The sequence below is a fragment of the Trachurus trachurus genome, assembly GCF_905171665.1.
Source record: "Trachurus trachurus genome assembly, chromosome: 15".
Classification (NCBI taxonomy): Eukaryota; Metazoa; Chordata; class Actinopteri; order Carangiformes; family Carangidae; genus Trachurus; species Trachurus trachurus.
In genome coordinates, this window is record NC_139906.1 from 11,633,300 (window position 1) to 11,656,839 (window position 23,540).

General features: G+C 40.8%; 1 protein-coding gene across 1 annotated transcript in view; it reads right to left on the bottom strand.

Annotated features, from left to right (window-relative positions):
- Positions 1 to 23,540, bottom strand: part of phactr2 (phosphatase and actin regulator 2) — a gene marked incomplete at its 5' end in the record, with an annotated part of 42,757 nt that overhangs the window by 12,959 nt on the left and 6,258 nt on the right. Inside the window, 3 exons of the mRNA XM_083988249.1 lie at positions 251 to 373; positions 581 to 655; positions 2,019 to 2,204. Of these exons, the coding sequence (XP_083844375.1) occupies positions 251 to 373; positions 581 to 655; positions 2,019 to 2,204 (384 nt within the window). The remainder of the gene's footprint in view (positions 1 to 250; positions 374 to 580; positions 656 to 2,018; positions 2,205 to 23,540) is intronic.

The window sequence follows — 23,540 nt, forward strand, 5'->3', positions numbered from 1 at the left end:
AAGCCATATTGATCAACCCTACGTTTAATAGGTGCTCGCTCGGTCGTCAAGGACGTTTCTCCCACAGCACATTATTCTACCAAGAACCACAAAGTCTCATGTTTATGAATGAGAACATCTTGTTTTACTAAAATAAATGAAGAACATCATCAACAAGATCCTGAAAAAACATGTCTGCAAATTAGCATTGGAATATATCTTTCCTCAACTATTATTCGACTTAGACAACACGAGCTGGTGCAGATGTTACCTGTTTTGTCCTGGGCCTGTTCCTCCTGCTGTGTTTCTGCTGACTCAATGTCAACTTTGACCTCTTCTGACGTCACATTGGAGGTGGCGTGGCCGTTGAGATTTTCACTGCTGACTGGTTCCTCTAGTAGAGAAAAAAAAACATAGAAGAAGAAGTGGTTGAGATGTCAGGGTTTATAACTGACGAGTGTTTTGAGTTCTAACTCGGCTTCATCACTGGCCAATCAGGGTCACAGTGGGTGCTAGACGGCTCTGTAGTTTTGCTGCATCATTTTCCTATTTTGTAATACCAAAGTAATTCATGTCTGAGCTTTAACATAATCAGACAAACCTTGGTCAGGGATGAGAACTCCTTTTCTGATGAGCTCCTCCCTCGTTTGTCTGGTGGAGATTTTTCTCTCTAGAACTGAAAGATGAACAAGATCAAGGTCATTGTCCGGTTCAACAGGGGAACTCAACTCTGCTCGGTCTATCTTTATCGTGTCTTCTTCAGCAATGATGAATTCACAGAAAACTATGCCCTAAGCGTTGCACAACAGCTCCACCATGTTCCTCCTCTTCTTGCGAAAGCATCGCTGCCATCCGCTCCCTGGCTGCACTGCATGTTTCAAGAGGAACCACTCTGTCAATGTGCTGCAACCGGCACCCAATTACCACCGAATGAGCCGGCTCACAGTTGACTACACAATTATAGAGGTGAAAAGATTAGCCAATAATCAATCAGTGAACCAATAAAGTCACAGGCTGTCTATTTTGTCTAGCCAACATATTAAACACAGTCTAACTTCAATTTCACTTCTTTTGGCTTCATTTTATAACGGATGCTCTGAGCAATGTTAAACACTCTGACTGTCCATGTTTGCTCCCTCTTCCTGGTTACATGGTTTAAATAACTGGGGTCAATATTTCTTTTTTTTTAAATATTGACTTGGTATAATGTAATGCCACCATTAGGCAAGGTAATATAAAACATTCAATACTGTTTAAATTCCTTCAAACAGAAAAAGGATTGCTGTGTATCAAAAACAAGGAAGAGTTCACACCTGAGCACAATGCATCAGTAGAAGATCAAGAGGAGAAAATACTGGTATGACCTCCACGTAAAGGATTCAATGGACTCCAGAAGAGGTTATTAACATATTGATCATGAGTACAGTTAGTAGAAGTACAGACATAGTACCGTAATGCATTTCATGCCACTGAGTGAGGAGAATGGAGGAAACATTAAACACTCAGAGGGTCATCCACTAAATCTCTGCTAACTCCAGCCTTGATGTACTCAAGCTGCTCCTGGCTTATGACATCTAAAAGTGCAACTACTCGAAAGAGGAACTTGACAAAATGATTGCTAATAATGGTAATAATGAAAGAACAGAAAACAAAAGCAGCAGGATAAAGTCCTAAACCCTGGATACATACAGCGTCATAATGGAGAAAGGCTCTGACGGTGACACACCTGGCAACCGTGAAGAAACCGTCTCTGCTTTTTGTATTTGCCTCTGCTCCTTTTTTATTTCCTAGCAGGCAATTCAGGAATGAATCAGTGAGCGCAAACTGTTCACTCTTTTCCTTTTAAAGCTCTTCTGGGAGCGAGACTGCTCCTGTTTGCACTTAGCGCCGCTCAGCCACGAATCTAAAAATGTAAGTCGTGATGTTGCACAGACGTTCGATCGAGGAGAGCGAATCAGAGGCCTCCCCCCCATCAGACGTGTTCATACACAATGTTATTAAAATACGAAACCCCCACACACGCAAAGACGCCGTCTCACCTTTAGAAAGATCCTGGAACTTGTCACTGGTCTTCTTCTTCCTCCACTTCCAGGGTTTGAACAGTTTTCCCAGTGTCGACAGCTTGCCTCGCTGCTGCCGTGACCCAGGGGCATTCTGGGTAGTGGTGGCGCTGTCCACCACCACGTCGCAGCTGGCCAGCGATGATGATTTCTCCAACCCATCAACTAGAAGACACAAATGCAGAAATAGAAGAATATAACAACAACTGCATGAGGCTGAGGAGTGTCGCCAGAAACCATAGTTTTGGACATTTTATCGATCAACTCCTTCAGCATCAAAGTGGGAATATTTCTAACTCTGTCTCTGTGCAGGACTTGCAGTGTGTGCACTTGTGTGTGTTGGCTAGATCCCTGTCCTTCCACAACTCCTCCTCTTCCTGTTGAAAGATTAGAGGTGCTGTGAACCTTCTGGAAAACTGCAGTGTGTGTGTCTGTGTGTGTTTGTGTGTGTGTGTGTACACCAAACTGGAATCTTGCAGAGGAAAGAGAGGTGGTGTGTGATTCCTCAGATTCGAGCAGAGGGAGGTTTTTGTTTTTTCAGCCGCACAACACTGCTGAATCATTCAACCCTCTAGAGTGTACGGTGGCCAGCAGGGTTCAAAACCTTATTACTAAAAAACTTAAATATCTTTTTTTTTTCCTTCCATGAACCATATTATCTGTGATCTTGAATGCCTTAATCCATTCCCACGAAGAAATGTAAACTTATAGGCCTCGTTTCAGAGCTACATGTTACAGAATCAGCAGATACAAGCCCCAAACATAATACACCCAAAATAAAATGGTAACTGTTCAGCTATTTTGATTACAGTCATAACTACTAACGGTCTTATTTTGAAAGGTAACAAACCATCGGAAATAATGACACTGGACCAAAAGATACAGGGGCACAAAAGCAGAAATGTCATGTATTTTTAGCTCCTTTTGTTTTAGCTTCAAAAACGTCATTCCCTGTACAAAATAATTTGTTTATAGAAAACTTGGGAGCCGTAAAAAAAAAGGTCTAGGGCAATTACAGCAGCACAACAGCTGTCACATTGATGTGAGGATCCTGAATTGCTCAGCGGATAGAAAGAGGATGTTTAGAGCTTTTAAGTGATGTTTAATTTGTCACGGTTGTGCAGAGATTGAGCCCAGTGAAGTCCAAAATACACAGAAGTTGCAGTAATACCAAAGCATCCCATTGATGGGAATCTAACTTAAAATATGTGAAGTTATAACATTCATTCAAGTTTTGCTTATTCTCAATCTCTCACTCCCACACTTCTGACAGATAAACAGAAACGGTCGGCTGAAACAAAACCTCATCTCCACTCATCTGCAGCATTTTTTCCTGATGGAGTAAATCCATACTCTAACCTTCTGCTCAAAGGAAAACAGTCTGAACCCAGTTGATTGGTTGGCTCTCATCAGCGCTGACAGGCTGTTGATGCCAATACTAGATGTCGATAGCCATCTGCTGCTCAATACGCCTGATGGATGGAGATGGCGCTGATGAGTGTAAACCGCCTCTGAGTGCTGCTTACTGGTGATGATGGATCAATGTCAGAGCGAAGAGGAATACAATATGTCAAGTGTGACATCAAAATGAAGTTAAAGGTCGTGAAAACTTATTTTCCCCATGAAAGTGGAAGTTACAGCAGTTATTACTACATCCATCCACCAATCAGAGTTAAACATGTGACTCGTAAACTGATGAGTGATTGCTTTTTTACTCATCAATTTTGAATAATATAGAGAAATACTCAGGATTTAGAGGGGATTTAAATCGTTTGATAGTCGGCAGAAGAGTTCATTTGGATTAAGTGGGATTATTATGTCAAGAACCAGATGCCTCAGCAGCCTCCATTATTAAGTGGGGGGTTCCAATAATGAAAAGCAACACAGCAAGACATAAAAACAATGCAGGTATAATTGCTCCCATCCAGACTCCGCTCACCTTATGACCCTGACTGCATGTCGGTACACAGCACGGCAATTAAGAGCTCAAAAAAACAAAAGAGAAGACAGAGAAGAGTGCAGCGCAGAGCTCAGTAGTCTTTCTCTCTCTCACACACATTTACATCCGAGCACACACACACACACACACACACACACACACACACACACACACACACTCTCTCACTCACTCATTTCCTGTTCCTGTGTTGATATCAAATCACAACAATAGGTGCATTTCAGCAGCTGCTTTGTGCTGCTAATGATGGGAAAATCAGCAACAGCGATTATCATCACCATTAGTCCGACTATTAAACCTCTAGTGGGAACCAAATAGGGACAGTGATCCAATTTTTTTTTTTTACGTGCAGGGACTGGGAGGCGAGCAGAGAAAGAAAGTGAAAGAGTGAAGACGAGCAAAAAAGAGGGATCGTTGTTAACTTTGGAGAGCACAGTTCTCTAAACACACTTCTCCTTGTGAAAGTACCTACGGTGACTAGGTGCTTTAAGAAGAGGGAAAATTTGAGACTCATGTGTTTCACGTAACAATCCAGGAAATTGACTTTTTAGTCAGCTTACATTCCTGCGTCACACACATGCACTTCACCAGAGGTTCACAACAATGAGTGTGTTCAGTCACACAAGAAAAATCTCACACACCAGCAACTTTACTCAAAATCTACTTTTGCGAGTCAGTAAATTACACGCACAGCCATTTTATTACACTTTTAATGAATGCCAGTCCCATTCTACAGCTTTCATTACACCAGACGTCATTTTCATTTCTAGTACCCCTGTCCATAGACCACTGGTTCCCATAGTGGGGGCATCTTAAGGACTGGACAAGCCAGATTTGACAATTTTCATTATTTGAATGTACATTTAAATGACCTTTCACTACATTAAAGAAAAATATGCAACATTTTAATCGTTTTAATAACATGTCGAAACATGTAGAATAGCTATATGTAGGATGCTTATTCCATTTGAAGAGCATCATACTTGATTTAATCAGCTGTTTATATGAATAAGTTTAATATTGAATCCAAGTCACAACATACTTTCACCTCATAGCCTCTCACCTCTGACATACAGAATATTGTCAGCAGCAAAGGAAGTGACATGAACCGCCATCAGTCAGCAGTTACAGAATGTAATGTAACCTCACATGAAAGCTTCCCAAACACAAACTTATGACATTTTCTTCTTCCTCTTTTTTTCAGTTTTAACAACTTAAGTTTTTCCTTTTCTCCTTTTTTAATAGAATGATGGATTAATGTGATGAAATCTGTGCCCTAGAGCGAGGCCAGATTAAGCCTCTCTGAGGTTTCTTGCAACTCTCCATCACATTAATCATTGTATTACTTGTATAATTGGAATTAGATATCCTGTAAACCCTCTTTTATTGGGGCTTCTTTAAGAGATAAAATAAGGTTAAGTTATTATTTTATCTGCATATTAGAACAACGGTATGTTTTATGTTTAAATAAACCTGGCTCAGTTAAATCACTTTAAAATCCACTCGTTTTGCGGGGAAACTGTGAACTTTTGCAGTGTTGTTGTTTTTTTACAGCAGTCCTGCAAGAGAGCTCCATCCAAGAACAGCAGTGGATTTTTACCAAAGCAATATTGATTCCAGCTTTTTAATCACACCAGTGTGGCTCAAATCCACCTCGGCTAAACTCGGGGGCTGTTGTTGCACACAACAAATGCTGACTCAACTGCATGATTCAACACTGGATTTCATGGCGAGGGGTCTTATTTTGCAACAGATGACTCGTGATGTCATGCTAGAGGGAGGGGGGGGGGCGTTGGGATTTAGATGTAAAGCAGCTGTGGGAGTGGGTGGAATAATACGAAACACAACTTGAGACGTTACAGACATCTGAATGGATCGGTAACACACAGGATCTGTTCAGTCAGCTGTGATTATTGAGCCAAGATGCACAGGCCGATGATGATGTTAAAGTTTTACTAAAGTTACTGTATGTTTCACTGGTTTAAGCCCCATCGTAGCCCCATTCAGCCTGGAGGTTGTTTTCTACATGTTTTCAACGACGTGGTATGACATACTGTATGTTGTCTGGCACAACATCACAGGGTTAAAGTGGCAATGTACTGTGACAAAGCGGCCAGTAAGTTTTTTCTTTCCCCTCAGACGTTATAGCAGGAACATGTGTCGAGGAGGAGGAGGAGGAGGAGGAGGAGGGGGAAAGGGAGAGGCTTCCTTCCTTCACTGCAAGTCACCAGGGAGGGAAGAACCAGACATCACGAACAGAGGAAGAGGGATGGAGGGGGAGAGAGAGGCAAAGAGAGACAAAGGAGAGGAGGAGAGAAAGAAGGGGAGAGGTGAAGGGGAGAAAGAAGGGGAGAGGGGTAAAAAAGGAAAACATGGGAAGGAGAAGGGCAGAAAAGGGGGGGGGGGGAGGAAAGAAGAAGAGGAAAAAAAGAGGGCAACAAGAGGTGTTGGACGAGAGCGGAGGGAGGGGCGACGCCGGGCATTAGCTCCAGTTTTAACACTTGGGTCATTTCTTCCAAAGCTTTCTCCAGCGTAGGACAGAGAAGCACAGTATAGAGCCGAACTCATGATCCTCACAGGACCGAGCAGCTCGGATTAAGTCAAGAATAACAGGCCTAAAAGAAATTAAACAGGGAACTGCAGCTTTACGGCGCGGTTTAACTCACACTAATAACTCATCGCGGCACACAGGATATCCATTTTATGCAAAGACCCCAACAGTCCGAATCACTTCCCCCTCCCGCTCTCAGAACTGTAGATTCAGCATTTAGAGAACATCACAGCGTCGTTATGTAATCCATAATGCAGCCATGCAGACTGTACTGTATGCATCATTATTATGGCCTCGGGTTCCTAAGCATGTTGGCCTAAGTGCTCCGCTAAACAGTCTGGGTTTTACTTTAAATGCTGACAGCGTCATAAAAAAGATCCAGTTTTGTTTTCATCCGGCGTCCTTCATCCCTTCCTGTGTGCCTCACGGCCTTAAAGCCTTCCCATAAAATATGTGAACCAATGTGAAATATTTACCGTTATCTCTCACAGGCAGGCCAGTGACTCTGCATAGCAGAGCACAAATGAGATTTTAAGCAGGGAGGAAGTATTGCATCCTAGTCTGAACCCCTCTGTGTCACTAAAACTTGATTAATATGCTATTTATTTTCTCTAGCAATTATTCAGTCCATAAAATATCAACAAGAGTGAGAAGCGTGCATCATAATCTCCATGAAGACACTGGGGCGTCTTCAGATTTCACCAGCCAACAGTCCAAAATCCAAATACATTGATTTACTATCACAGCTCTAGTATCAGCTGAGGCATGATCAATGGGAAAAGCTCATGATACATCTCTACATTTATTGGTTTGGCTAGTATAAGCCTTTCTAATTGTTATCCAAACAATTAGGAGAGTTTATGGTCTTTGATTACGAGCTGCAACCATTAGTTGATAAAACTGCAAAACTTTTGCTGGTTCAGTCTTCTCAAATGAGAACTTCATGATTTAGGCTACTTTGTGGTATGAAACAACGCTACTGTGGTAAACTGACTTACTTATGACCTTACTGTAGGCCCAGAGAGGTTAAAAAGGTCCACTTCCACTATTTTCTGACAGTTAATCGATTATCTATATGAAAAAGATCAGTTGCAACCCTAGTGACAATTTACACAACTTGTACAGTTTTAAAGTTGTAGCCTTCACCGTCACCAATGTCTTGTCACGATGGCCCGTCAGTGATGTTGTCAATAATCAGAAATCATGTGAATTACATTAAACTAGAAGGCCGCCGCAGCACAGAGCACAGACCTCAGACCTCAGACCTCCACCAAGGCCAACGTCAACATCGACCAGACTTCAGAGTAAAAAAAATTGAATTCATAGTAAATGATCTGGATCTTGATCTGGGAACATATATACAGATCCTTCAATACATGGCCAGGGATGCTTTCAACTGACCGCTCTTTGCTACTGCCAATAAGTTTTGTAAGTATTTTACAAGCACTAACCAAATAACCTCTCTTTTATACTTTAGTTTGAGGAATATAATAATGTTTTTGTTACAAAACTGTTCATCAAAATAGACTAAAATTCTCAAATGCAGTAATTTCATTTGAAAGTTAAGCAGCCAAACAAGAACTCGTTTAAATCAAATACCAGCCTAAAATGAGCTAAATTAAGATTGAAAATCTGGCAGCGTCTTATCCAATTAAAAGAAAACAAGACTAAGAATTAGATTAAGAATCGGCATGTTGACGTTTATCAGTCTTACACACAGCACGGGGCGTCACTGGAGGGTTTGACAGGTTTGATAATGATGTGAATCATCGGTCATTACGTCCACAGTATCAGATGTCAGTCTACTTCTAAGGATTTAGGAAATTTTGGAGCCGACATGTTAGATGTTCATCCCTTCATCTGGGGAAAAGTGTTTGAATCTGTCCTGGAGGTTTGAACGCCTCATTAAGACATTTTGAGCTGTTTTAACTTATCCTTTTTTCATCTCCAAACTGAAACAGACAAAGCGTTGCGTCACAGTCGTGTGGTGCGTATTGAATTACTGGTCTCTGATTGCGCCAGGTGGTAATTTGCTCTGCTCTGCAGGTGTGAAACAGCTCTTGATTCATCGGTGAGAATCAAACATGTGTGGTCCTCAACCCCAGGAACTGAGATTAAGAATAGGCCTACATTAGCGCAGTTTATTTCTGGAGCCTGAAACCACAACAAGGAACATCCATGTAGAGATAAAACTATACGACAACTGAACCGAAACTTAATTGATTAGTCAGACAACAGAATAATTGGAATTCATTTTGATAACATAAACTCGATCCCTGCTCTTTAACGATGCTTTTCTGTTTCACATCATTGTACAAACAAATTCATTTTCGGTTGTGTGACCTGCTGCTTCAAACAAACAAACAAACTGATAACAGCTTGTTGAGCCCTGCGTGGGAAAACTGTGATGAGCCTTTTTTTTTTTTCCTGACATTTAATAGACCAAATGTTTATACTCAGTGAGTTGAAGAAAATAATGAGCAGATTTGTTGGCTTCAGATGTGGTGAGAAGAACTCCATTTTCTCTTTGACATGGAGGAAATCTAAAAAAGCTGTGCCGCTGTCAAACCTGAACTGTGTGAGTGAGTGAGGAAACTTCCGGTGAAACCTTCACACAGATCAGTGTAGTAGGGCCCCACTTGTTGACTCATGACGTGATGCTGTTGTCTTGCTTTAACAGACTCCTCAGTGTGGGGTTCAATGTAAATCTACTTCGATTCAACAGAGCTTCAGATGGTCCTCTGGTCTCTTCTGAGAAAACTAATTGGTGGAAAACTAAAGCTGCTCTCCCTTCAGCTCATCTGGACTCAAGTCAAACTGGCTGCTAAAGTACATAAACTCAACTCACACCAAACAGTGAACTTCATTACCCAGCGGCAACAATGCAGCTTTATAAACAACTAGTGTGGTTATACAACACATCCTCTCACATCGCTGCTTTAACACAGGCTGCTCCACTGTGTGTTTGTGTCACTCACCAACACACACACACACAGCCATGGAGGGGCTTTAGAAACACTAGTGTTGTAATGATGCAAGGGCGTTTGAATTAATTTAACACACATGTGGTTCACTAAAAGTTCCCATTGACAAACAGAGAGCGTGAAGCGCTTTGTTGGAGTTCAGCTGTGGAGAAGCTTCGATCAGTTTATTATCGGACAGGAGCGTAGAGAATAAAAAAGTAACAATGAGGAGACTTCCTGAATAAAGATAGCGGAATGTGTGTGTGAGACCTAGAGGGAGGGGGAAATGCACATAATGCACACACTGGCACACACACACACGTTCAGAAAACTCTCTCACTCACTCACACACGCACACACACACACATAGGCTACACACACTCACCGCTGGCGGTCTGGGACACGGCGGACACAGCAGTCTGACCCATATTCAGCTCCTCCGGACCGGGCCACCCCCCCGCCGAACCCCGCGATCACGGCCTCCTATCGCCGCATAAATCCCGTCCGCTGCCGCCGAGTGTGCTCATCTCAGAAGTATTAATAATAATAATAATTGAAAAATAAAAAATAAAAATGAAAAATACACACACACATACACCAAAAAGTTTCACAGCGTGATGGCTGAGTCGCTGGAAACTTGGTTCACTGACTGTGGGGCGCTACTCGCTACTACGTCGTAACTTCCCCTCCCACCTCCTCTTCCTCCTCCTCCTCCTCCTCCACCACCACCACCACCTCCTCCTGTGAGCAGCTGAAGAATGCCTCTCATTCCTCTATGCAGATTAGAGGCGCTGCTGGGGTCAAAGGGTGAAGGGGTCCGACACCCTCAGCCACCAGTTTATACACCGGCCGAGATAATGGTTGGGTAATGGTAATGGGCGCCAAGTAAAGGGCTGCAAGAGCGGGAGAGTTTAAAACAGTGAAAACAATCACAGTGAGAATGAAACAGTCCTGATGAATGGTGCAGAGTTAATTAGCCTAAAGTAAGCTACAGCCGCACCCCCTTGGAGGGAGTGCTGTATGTTGTACATTGTCCCCCATAAACAAATAAATGAAATTGAACTGAATTAGCCTCACAGTGCAAATGAGTAACTATGAATATGGCTGCATGTATGAGCCTTACAGGAAAAACATTTGTTGTTGTTGGACCCCTGTTGGCCTCAAGTAGCTAGACAGTCATTAATTTACCCAGATGCCACTTTGATTGACAGGGTAAATGTTTTTATATTTTGAATATGTTTAGGGCCTATTAGGCTATATTTTAATTCAAATTCATATTTAAGTATATTAAGCCATGTAAAAGTGGAAATGTAAAAAAAAATCTTAATTGCTAGTTAGTTTTCATTTGACTATGACAGTAAAGTCAACATATTTAGCTTTTTGGCCATTGAATATGCTCATTTGAGTCTCAAGGATTTAGGATTTCTACTGCTTTTTGGACATTTTATGCACTGCAAGTAATTTAAGTTACTGTAAATTTAAGATTGCGCACTGTACAGTACAAATAATGAAAGTTATTGTTGGTTACAGGTTACAGCTTACAGATCTCCCATGATGTATGAGGTTTTAATTCATCAGTTCATACCCACAGTACTAGTAAACCTGGGTGGTTGTTGTTGTATTTTCAATCCGCATGGAGAGTTGCCTATCCACAGCTGTACTTACGCTGAATTTTCATGCACTTGTAGGGCCACTGTACTGTTGTAAGAGTGCATCAATCAATTTTATGCATTTTCTCAATGGCTGACTATGGCGGGACTGTGGTGCAGAGCCAGCACTGTGGGCTCATAGCAAGAAGGTCCTCTGGGTACTCTGGTTTATTCTGACAGCCCAACACACTACCATGATGACTGGCGACTTCCTATTTGACAAATATAGATGGTTATTTCAGAGATAGATACCAATTGCTTCAGAGATCTCTGAGGGCCTTTTGCTGTGTTTCAGATATCCATGAATGATTTTCCATCTGAACTTCTCAGATGGTTTTATATAAATAACTGTTTGACATCCAAAGAGGTCAAATTATCCGTTTTATCAAAGATAAGGAAAGACTATCAAAATAGCCCAAATAATGAAAACATACATTATGTTTCCTCTCCTATTAATCATATTATGACCCCTCAAATGTATGTGGTGACCTATAAGAGGGCCCTGACCCCTGGGTTTGAAACCACTGGACTTAAAGCAACACTATGTAGTTTTTTGACTTTAATATAATTTTTCTAAACTCATTTAAGTGGTAAAAAAAAAAAACCGGTTACTGTAGGATGAATCGTGAGCGGGGTCGCGCCAGGTGCAACAGCGCTGGGAAAAAATTCACGTGTGCTACTGTGCTTTTCCGGTGACGACCCAGAACAAAATTTTACATTGTGTTGTTTTTTTTAACTACTTTTCTTTTTCTTTGAGTATTTTTACAGTGTTGTTTTACTTTTACTTAAAAAAAAGTATAAGTACTCCTTCCAGCATTGTAAATATATTTGTGATTGCCTTAAAGAGTCTAAATGCTTGTGTGTGCAAACCAATGACAGTACAGTCTGTGGTATAGAGACCTACTCACATCTTGATATCACAAAGATCCACAAATAGACCTGACTGTTGATCCCCCCAGAGAAGCGAGAGATAAGAATGGATGGTGGGATGATGATAAGAGGTACGGTGCAATGCTAAAACAACTGAAGCAGCTAATGGTTATTCTCATTTTTAATTTATCTGCACACTATTTCCTCTATTCCTCAATTTTTTTATACTATATATAAAATCTGACAATCTTAAAGAACCGGAAAGAAAGTAAAAAAGAGGAAGCTCTTAGGTTTGGGGTCAGTGTGATGATATATTTAGCTTAGCGTCTGTAATGAATAAATAATATTACCGTCTGGACAGTGTCAGGAGGGTCAGTGCAGTCAGCTACACTCTGTACGTGATTTATTGTGAACGAACGTGATGACAATGAACTCTGAGTGGGTCAAATAGGGGGCAAAATCTGTCAACGTTTGTCAGCATGGCCATTAAATGCTTTGTTAATAGGACATAGAAATAATATCTGTTTAACATTAGAAGACTGTGGCAAACCAAGACAAACACCCCCGCCACCGAATCACTCTCAGTATGGGAGTCAACCAGAGTGTAATGTAGTGTAGCTAGTGTGTGTGTGTGTGTGTGTGTGTGTGTGTGTGTGTGTGTGTGTGTGTGTGTGTGTGTGTGTGTGTGTGTGTGTGTGTGTGTGCTTTCAGTCAGGCTGGGTTCTGCATGGTCTCAACTGACACTCTGTTGACAGTGATGACAGATAAAGCTCTCTCTCTTACACTCACACACACACACACACACACACACACACACACACACACACACACACACACACACACACACACACACACACATTTTCACAGCCAAGACTGCCATCTAGTGTTAGGTACTTTATCTCCAATTACTGCACTTTGCCTTCACTAGGAAGACGACTGACGTCTTGTCATTACCCAGTTCCTCTGTCTATGTTATCAATATGAAACCCTGTTTGTACCACACTGAGTCATTAAAACATAAAAATGCAGTCTTAATCATTACAGAACATTTTGATATGAGCTGATACAATAGCATAAATAAAGCTGACAGTGAACAAAACATGTTTTGCGTGTTCAAAGCATAGTATATCAAAAGCCTATACATTTTAATGCACTCATATGACTCAACTTTCAAATATTTAACTGTGTTATGATTGGCTGTATTGTTTTTGGGTTGTTTTATTTTTGCATATGCACTTTAAATGTCATCCCAGTGTGACTAGCAGGATCTTACGTCTGACAGTGACATCATTAAACATGAATGTCTTGAGTGTATAAGTCATTATGCAGTTGAAGAGCCACATTGGCACTAGGGAGCTGCCAAAATAACTGCAGTCTTATGGGACCGTTGCTAGAGGATGAGATGGAGCTGGATAAACAGAGACAGGAAGGAAGTCAGAGAAGAGATGGAGAGATAAATACAAGATGGAAGGATAGAAATAAAGTGAACAGACGAAAGTGACAGTGTTAGCATTGACAGAGAGGTAATGTCATTAACTTGACGTAACAGCAAAGCATGTTAAATATGTAGGAGTCTTAAAGAGACAATAAGGACAGTGGAAAAACACTGCTGTGATCATACAGAAAGAGTCCTGGATTAATAAACCAGCTACTGTTGATGCATATCAGTCAAAAACCCACCAATCACTCTTCCACATAGTATTTAGAGGTGATGACGGTGATGTTGTTTAATGAATGATACGTTACGCTATCAGAGTTTTAGTTATTATGTTTTTTATTGTGAAATTTGTACATTACACAATCTGCTTCAAAAATGAAATAGATTTAAAAATAAACACACACACAAATCTCTCCTGTATTATGACGCTCCAAATCCTCACTGATCTACTCTGGTATTACACATACTGAAACAAAGGCGCTTGACTCATGGCAATACCGCAGGACTCTACCTGACCCAATTAGACTGAATACTAAGCATATTTTGAACCCAACCTGCTAAACCACTCACAAATAACCCCGATGACATCCTCAGAGTAATTTGTGCTAAATAAAAAAGACATTACACAACTGATTTCATAAGCTCAGTATGAGTAACCTCACCTTCCTGTGAATTATGTTCTAAATAAAAACATTTATTTTAATGATTAATAAAAAAAGTTTCCATTTTGAATCCCACTATCTGTTTTCCACAATTTCAGTATTCCTTGTATTACTCACTGATATGACTAAAAATCTAAGTATACTATGTGGAATAGGTTGTCAATTAAAAAAGCCTTTACTGATTGGGAGTAATGTGATTGTGAACACAGCATTTCTTTAGGAACACACACATTGACCTTTGTGTTTGCTGCTTCATCAATTCCTGACCAAACAAATGCAGGGAAAAGCTCCCCACTGGGTTTAGCTCAGATCAATGTGATCCTTTTCTGTAAATCTGGGCAAGAATATCCAAACTGGAGATCTTTGGGAAAATCCTCAAAGTCAAGAGGACATCTTATTGAGTCCAGGAACCTGTATGTGAAGGTGATACGTTTCTTGAACAGGGCCCTGTTTGTCCCAACACTAAATAACTGGGATCACCTGAGGGTGCTTGACCTTTTTCTCTGACCGGAAAAACAAAAGGAAAGACAGGGGAGGAGGAGGAGGAGTAGAAGGGCCAGAAGAAAGGAAAGGAGTCATCAAATATTAAGTAGTAGCCTCAGCGGAACAAGGGGGTAATAATTGTTTAAGTGCTACTTTTGAGAGCCTTTCTCCCCTCCCCTTGATTTATTTATTAAACTTTACTTCTGCCAGGGTTCAGTCTCAAATAGCCAAAGTTCAGAGAATCTATGTGCATGTATGTGTGTGTGTGATTTGTGCTAACATGATTTTATGCATCCACAACTTGAAAAGCAGCAGCACTCTTCTTTGAAGTTTCCCATCTCACAGTTGCACAGTTTACACGCATGAATCCAAACTAGTTTAAGTGACACCTGTGGCTTAAAATGCGCATTATAGAGCAGCTAACCTTTTTTAAGTGCCGGGAAGCGGACATCTCTGCATTAGGATCATGATTCAGACCACACAAAACTGTCATAACAGTCAAGTGTGACTCAGCAAGGAACAGCCTCTGACTGTTACACAAGCAAACCGGGGCTCAGCTGAGACCAACTGTACTTAAATGGTGTCGGCACGCAAATAATAGTAGCAATCTCGCCACGGCACTGTGGAGCTGTGCTGGTTCATTGGTTCCTTGTCATGAGCAACACCAAAACTCTAGAGAACTTCCTCTCTCTACTCAGATTTCTATTTTAGTCAAGTTTCCATCCAGATTTAATCCAAATTTTGACTGAAATTTCCAGAAATTCAGCAAAATAAAATGCAAATTCATGCACATTTCTATCCAAACCACTGTACATAGCCTACTGTAGTGGACGGCAACAGGATGTGATTAAAAGAAACAAAGACAAACTGCTCTTCTTGAGTCATCCACAATGAAAACCATGTGGAAAATATGGTTTATGTGGCTTTTTGTCCCTATCAATCAATTTCCGATCAAGCTCAGCCCCCCACACAGTCCTGACAAAGCAGATTAATTGAGATTTTGAGTGGCAACTCCTACATGAAGCCTTTGACTTCATGAATAGTTAATGTTATAAATGGACATGTTAGTAGCCACATTTTCTAGGGTTTTGATTTCAACCCAAATTATCTATGCTTTTCAGTAGGTCTGACTTCTACTTGGTGTCTTTGCAGTGCAGCCACCAAATGTAAATGTTATTTATCACTCACCTGAGTGGGCACAAAATTGCTTGGAGAATAAATTGTGAAGCTTGTGGCTTCAGCTGCTGATAATAACCTACAACTGTAACTTAATATTGAACAATTTATGTCCTGTACATGACTCAACCCCCCACACAGTGACCGGAAGCTCGTATACAGTCCAGTCCAAACAACATTCAATCATTCCTCCTTACAAACATCAGATTGTCCCTATACTCTCCGCTCTCACAGCCTACTGCACTCATATTAAAGGGATTTTTTTTTACCTTATATAATATTAGCTGTGGAAAACCTTTGTTGTATTGACACACTAGTGGTTATTACTGTCCTTTCTCTTCCTCTTCTCATCTACCAGTCAACTCGTCTGAAACCTGATCTCCTGTTTGTTGTATTCTGTTTGGCGCAACCCATAAGCCGCCATCATTGCTAAAATGTTGCCGGTATAAATCAATAGTTGACATCCTGCCAGACAGGCAGCCTGAGAGCTTGAGAGAAAACGAGCTGAAGAGACAGACAGACAGACAGAGAGGGAAAGAGACGGGGACAGAAAGAGCTGGAGGATAGACTGATATTCCCTTTAATAATAACCACAGAATAAAGGCCACAGTGGCAGGGAAATGTAATAGCAAAGATTACAGACATAAAGAAAACACAAGCCGTGACTGTGCTTCAGAAGTGTGCGATATGAGGCCACGAGAGGACAGACAGTGAATGGGGAGCGTAAACAAACAGCAGCCAGCTTTTATTTCTACATCTTAACTATATAAGGCCATATCTGAGCAGATTTAAATGGACAGCCGCTGTCAATTGGGAAAAAGCATGATAGTCATGTTTGCTCAGTCGTGCCGTGTGGCTGTTAGTCAGGACATTATTGCTCTTACGGAGACTCAACATGGTTTGTTTTAAACCACACTACCACTGGCTGATGGTGGTTGCTTTGGCCGACGTCCAGCTCAGTTTCATTGACATGCTGGGGTCTGTTTTTAAAGTTGCGAAATTAATGTAAATAGAAGCGCAGATATATCAGCCAGATAACGTAATACAACTATTTTGCAGTGATTGCCTCTGGGAATCAAGCCATTCAGTGAATCATTTCGTCAACATATGGACATATCTCTCTTTTTTTTTTAAAAAGAGGTGAGCCGGATCGGCAAACGTACCTGTAGATCCATCTGCCGAGCTGGAAGTATGTTAAGTCGAACTGAACGGATTTGTGAGCGACAGATAGGCAGACTTATCTGACAAAGACAGAAGCAAACCACAAACTGACACAGTGTTTGTCACTTCAGCAGAACTGAATTTAGGAATAACCCTTTTACCTCTAGGAAGGTAACTTCACTTGTCCTGTGAGCAGAGGTGGATTTGAGAATGAGAATAAAATAGAGGAGTTGCTATAAACTGGATTGTGCACATCATAAATGTGTTGATTGTCCAGATCAAGCAGAGACACACTGTGATACTTCAACATTCAACAGTGAGCAGAGAAAATACACAGAAGGCCATCGTTATCAACCGTTTATGATCGCTAGACACACACACACATCACGTAATATGCATATGTATGTGTGTGTGCACTCACAGATACTGCTTTGCATTGCAAAATGCTGTTCCACAAATTTACAACAGCAGAAATTTGTTGTGTACCTACTGTATTCATTGCCCGGCACAGATAAACGCACACATTAGGGCCTCAGATTGCAATGGGTCTATTACTGTGAATTTTACCTGAGACAACAAACAGAGGAGAACAAACAACCAGAGTCTAAACCTCATCACTGCCCTCAGTTTCTGTCTTTCTTTATCTACGCGCAGCAACAGCAGCAACAGCAGCAACAAGGGGCTTTTGTCCATTAAACACAATGATATGTTATGACAGCCTCTGCAAACAGTAATTAAACTATATTAGATAACGTGGGCCCGATATAGCCTGCCTGCCTACTCTAGCTGAGTGTGACACCAGCCAATGCTACAACACATCATTGTCATTTAGTCCAATACATCCAAGATGGCTACCAGCCAAGCCCACCTGGAGTTACTGCTCTTAAGTAATAAGTTCTCCTTCCTCTATAGTCTATAGAAACATGAACTTACTGCCTTTACAGTGATTGAGGCTTTGCATTAGACTTTTTTTTTTAGAACCTCTAATATCATAATGCAACCATGGGCAGATGTACAAAACCAATAATTGCTTTTAGACTTAAGCACACAATCATCATTGATTCATAAGCATTGCCAAGGATTCTTTTAATAAAAGTGTCATCAGCAAAGTTGGCCCAAACTGTGCACCATGAGAAGCCTGGTTAAGTGGAGATATAATATGGCCAAATGCAATGTTATTAAGTGTTCTACTTGCAGCATTAGCTTCTTATTAATATTGCACACAGTGTATAGTTGTAAAGTATTCTTCCTGCGCATAATGCACAACTGTGTTTCGTTGTCATTGACATATTTATTATGGGTCATGAAACCAGTAAAGCACGTTCCAGCTCTGCCTTTCACAGACAGATACAGCGACAGCCACCCAGCCAAAAGCGCAGGTCTGACAGTCGTGTTGCAAAACAGTCAAAGCGTGCACATGAGTCATGTCATGTGCACATTTAAATTCAGACCTCCTTGCTAATTTGTTTAAGTGGCTGACTTTACAAAGCTGGCTTCAAACTGAAAGCTCACATGGATCATAACTCAGCTCACAGGCTGAGGATTTACACTTTACATCATGTGAACCAGCCGCTGGCTAACAGGTGACATCCAGAGCTACATATAAGGACAGCATGAGAATAGAAGAAGTGGTTTTAAAGCGGCTCTCTGCGTGACTAATACACCTTCTGCTACATTCACACAGACGGACAAAGTCAATGAGACACTGGGCAGCACATGCACAGGGAAAGAGAAGCATGTTAGAGAAGGAGGAAACTCACCATCATGCTCCATGATCTGACCCGGGGAAGATTATCAGCAGTGTGAGTTGATCCTTGCCTCTTCCCGACACACCACCTCTCTGCCTCCCTCCCTCCTTCCTTCCCTCCCCCCACTGGCTCCCCCTCCTCCCTTTCTCACCGTCTTCCTTCTTGTCCTCTTCTATCTCCCCTCCCTCTCCCTCTCTCTCCCTCTCTGTCTCGCTATCTACTTCCCTCCTTCATGGCTTGGCCCTGCCTCCCTCCGTCTGTCCCTCAGTCTCTCTCCACTTTCTGCCGCTCACTCGCCCCTCCCTCCCTCCATCATCTCCCTCCCTCCTGCCTCCCTTTGCTCCAATGAAGAACATTAAAAGTTAATGTTTGTTTCCATCTCTGTTCCTCCTTCTCCCTCGTCCTGCATTTATCTCCATCTCCCTGTCTGTCAGGGTTTTCCTCCTTCCTCTGACGACTCAGTCTGGCTCCAGTCTCACTCGTTTCTTGTCGAGGTCCCACAGTGACGTAGAAAATAAGGAGCAGAGAGAGGGGGAAAGGAAAGGATAGGAAAAACAGATACAGTTGAGGGGTCATTGCTAAGTATAGAGAAAGAGAAGGGAAACAGAAGAGAGGTGCATCAAATAAGCAGGAAGCTTGGTGCATGTTACTCTAAGTGACTTTGCTTTTCCTTGCTGCACTTTTCTTCGTCTATATTTATCTCAGCTGTGCATTACAGTATCATTATCAAAGTGGCAGACAGAAGACTAAGTGATTCTGTCTGTCCAGTGTCAGTGAGATGTTCACCTACAGTGATATGTCAATGTGGGCAGCATCATGTGATATAACCACCAAAGCAGGTTGATTTTGTTTTTTGTCCAAACCAATCAACAATGTCAAAATGAAATTTAACTTATTCAATTTTAACCAGAGATTTAGCAAATAGTTTTCATTATCTATTAATCACTTCATTATATTTTTTGTTCAAATATTTGGTCAATAAAAATGTCTCAATCACAATTTTGGAGAGGCAAAACATATTAAATTTCAGTGACATTAAAGGTTGAAGTCTATTTAATTCATTAAGCCTATATTAAAAAAAAATCAAACCAAAATTTCAATTTGAACATTTACAATAATAAATCCTTATCAGTTGTTTTACTTATATATTCCGGAAATTGTCGAATAACTTTTTTTTTTTGTTGCACTTAGCTTCTTTCAAACAAACAAAACAAGCAACTTTGTGGCAAAGTCACAACTATTTTGGATTTATCACATTTTATGAAACATTTTTCTGTCTAATTTAATGCGGGCTGGGCTGGGGAAAAAGTGAATGTTATGTGTACACGGTACACCTATCAGGATGTATGCATTTTATGTAGCCCCGCCCACCTGACCTGCTTCTGCTAACTAGCTAAGAGGTCTGACCAACTGATCTGATAAAGTCCTACTACCAAACAGATGCCAAGCCGAGACAGGAGCTGAACGACAGTCAGAAGAGACGGTCAACACTCAGATTACCATAGAACATAAGGTGATTATGACAACCGGTGGGCTGTTTAATCAGGTCTGATTCAATCACACCACCTGCACAGTCTTGACAAACAACATCATTATGTTTTTGAGTGTTAAACTCTCCAGCGATGACATTTAATGTGTTTTCAAAAACGATTGCTGCTTAGTTACACAACATTTCATATTATGGTGAAATAATTAAGATTTTCAATGGTTTAAAATGGATAACACGCCTGAAGACTACGGCGCCACTGTGACTGTGCCATGATAAAAAACAAAACGGTCACACTTTATTTGACGCCTATCTCTGTAGTTATAACACTGTATAAGTATAGTTATAAACACTTATAAATGATAATGCTTTATAACAATAATTATAAAACACTATAAAGCATTTTACCATGACATATAAGGTCAGGTATTATAATATGTTATAATTGTTAGTAACAAGCTGACAATGCCCACATCGATAATGCATTATGAATATAGTAATATGTGTTATAATTGGCTTATAATCGTGTATAACTATCATTATAAACACTCATAAGACTTTATAACACATTATAGAGCATTATAACTCTATTATATAATACTTGACATTATAAGCCATTATAAAATGCTCTATGATGTGTTATGCTAATTTATGAGTGTTTATAATGATAGTTATACATGTTTATAAAACAATTATAACACATTATAATTATATTTATAATGCATTATCGATGTGGGCATTGTCAGCGAGTTACTAACAATTATACCGTACCGTATTATAATACCTGACCTTATAAGTCATGATAAAATGCTTTATAGTGTGTTATGATTATTGTAAAAGGATTATGATCATTTGTGAGTGTTTATAACTATAGTTATACAGTGCTATAACTGCATTATAACTCATTATAAATATGTTTATAATGCGTTCTAGTGATAGGCGTCAAATAAAGTGTTACCAAAAAAGCATAATTAAAGATAATAAACATAGCATCAGAAACTATCACAGTGTTCTGATATGGACACACACAGAATCAGAGATGGAGAGGAATCACATCACCGATGATGCAAGATCCAATGCGAGAAGGGCAAGGAGGTAGACAGACGATCATTTTCTATTTTCCTCTGTCTCTCACACACACAAACACACAAACACACACACCTTGAGTGCTGTGAAGAGCCACTCAATACAGTAATATGTCATCTGTATGCCAGTGAGGGTTTGATGTTGGATATCGCAGCTCGTTTTGGGTCGATAGCACCAGGAAAATCATAATTGGTATTGCATGTCCCCTTCAAAAACACACACACATTGTTATATGTGTGTGTGTGTGTGTGTGTGTGTGTCAGCTATTTTTTTTAATTTCCTGTTCTTTATAAATCATATCTCTTACTACATACTAAATATCCACTTGTGAAAAGACTAAGTGGAACACGACCTTATAAATACGCTGATGGACTGGAAATGAGAGACATGAATCTGTATGTGTGTGTGTGTGTGTGTGTGTGTGTGTGTGTGTGTGTGTGTGTGTGTGTGTGTGTGTGTGTGTGTGTGTGTGTGTGTGTGTGTGTGTGTGTGTGTGTGTGTGTGTATGAGTAAGCCAATGTAAACACAAGTGGACTGGCCGGAGAACAGACATATTGTCCACACAACCATTAGGTTATTGACTACAGATGTTACTGGTTCAAATTTGCGGGGTTTGTCCTGCACTGCAGGATCGCGTGATCGCGTGACTTTTCACCACAACTGTTTTCCTCTAGGTGGCAGCACCGTACTAAATACTGCTCAGACGTTTTGGGGACAATGCTGACAGCCTGATAGCCGCGATTAGGAGTGGCGCTGTTCATGATACAGAATACAAGAGGATGAAAGGAGAACTAGCTGCAGACAGTAAATAATATAGTAGCCTAGTTTTTCAATGACAAAATGTAACGACGGCAGCTACAGTAGACTATAGCCCACGTCTCACTCTCTTTTTTCGGTCATCTGTCTCGTCATCTCCAAAATGTGTTTTTAAAATGAGCCAACTACAGTACTGTGCAGTAGTGCCGCAGATTTCTCACTCCGCACCTTGTTTGAGAGTGCAGCTGGATGATTTCTTGTGAATGAACGGGTCTGTGTCACTTTGGGGCTGGGCGATAAAACATAGGATAAATAACTTTCCCTCGATAGAAGACGCGGCCGATACAAAGTGACACCGTCAGCCATGCAGCCGGCCTGGACTTTTTATTTTTAATTATGAAGGATCATCTGCTCAAGGCAAAGATGATAGCATCAACAAAACACGGCGTAACACACGCGGCTGTATGGGACAGGCTTTTATTTAATTCAGAACAAACCGCTTAGCAAAAATGGAAAATATAGTCTATAATAATTAATTGATCTGTTGTTTGGCCACTGTTTGAAAATAACCCGAATTATGAGCAAATAATCTGATCCAGAACAGCAGTCATAATCAGACTTCTTCTAAATAAACCTAAACATTAAATAACTGGGTCAGGTCGGACCATGGGGTTATTTTTTCTCTTCTTCTTCACAGGAGAAGAGGAGGCTATGTGCAAAGTACCACATTAACATCTCTATTCATATAACGCCCATCGAAACAGCTGATTTACATGTCGGCCGTTAAGGCAAGGCAAGGCAAGGCAATTTTATTTGTATAGCCCGTTTTTACAAACAGTTTGTCTCAAAGGGCTTCACATGGCATCGTAGCAACATCCTCTGTCCTTAGACCCTCACATCGACTGAGGAAAAACTCCATGGAAACCCTTTTAACAGGGAAAAACAGGAGAAACCTCAGGGTGAGCAACAGAGGAGGGATCCCTCACCCAGGACGGACAGACGTGCAATAGATGTTGTTACAGACAAGAAAACAGTTTACAGTTTGTCACAGAATGTGCGGAATATGGAAATGTTAACACATGGCGATTGGCCATTCACGCGGCTTTGTTCTTGGTTTCGGCCAATCAGCTTATAAGCACATGGCTAATTATCAGCTTTCAACCAATCGCACTGTTTTAATGTGTGTGTGTGTGAAAGTTATTTTCTTTAGTTCATTTTCGTTTCTTTTGGATTTTTTTTACAACAATGTATCAATATAATATTGTTTTCGTTTCATTTCGTTATAAAAATCAATCCCTTTTCTTTGAAACAATGAGATTGAGCAGCTAAAACTCAATAAACTCAACCATGGCTTGTCTTATTGTTAATCTGAACGCACATGTATAAAGGGCAGAGTCAAGGCAGCAGATAAATCACAAAACATCAACGCGTCCGTGAGCGCAGCGCACCTCCTCTTCTCCTGTGAAGAAGAAGAGAAAAAATAACCCCAGGGTCCGACCTGACCCAGTTATTTAA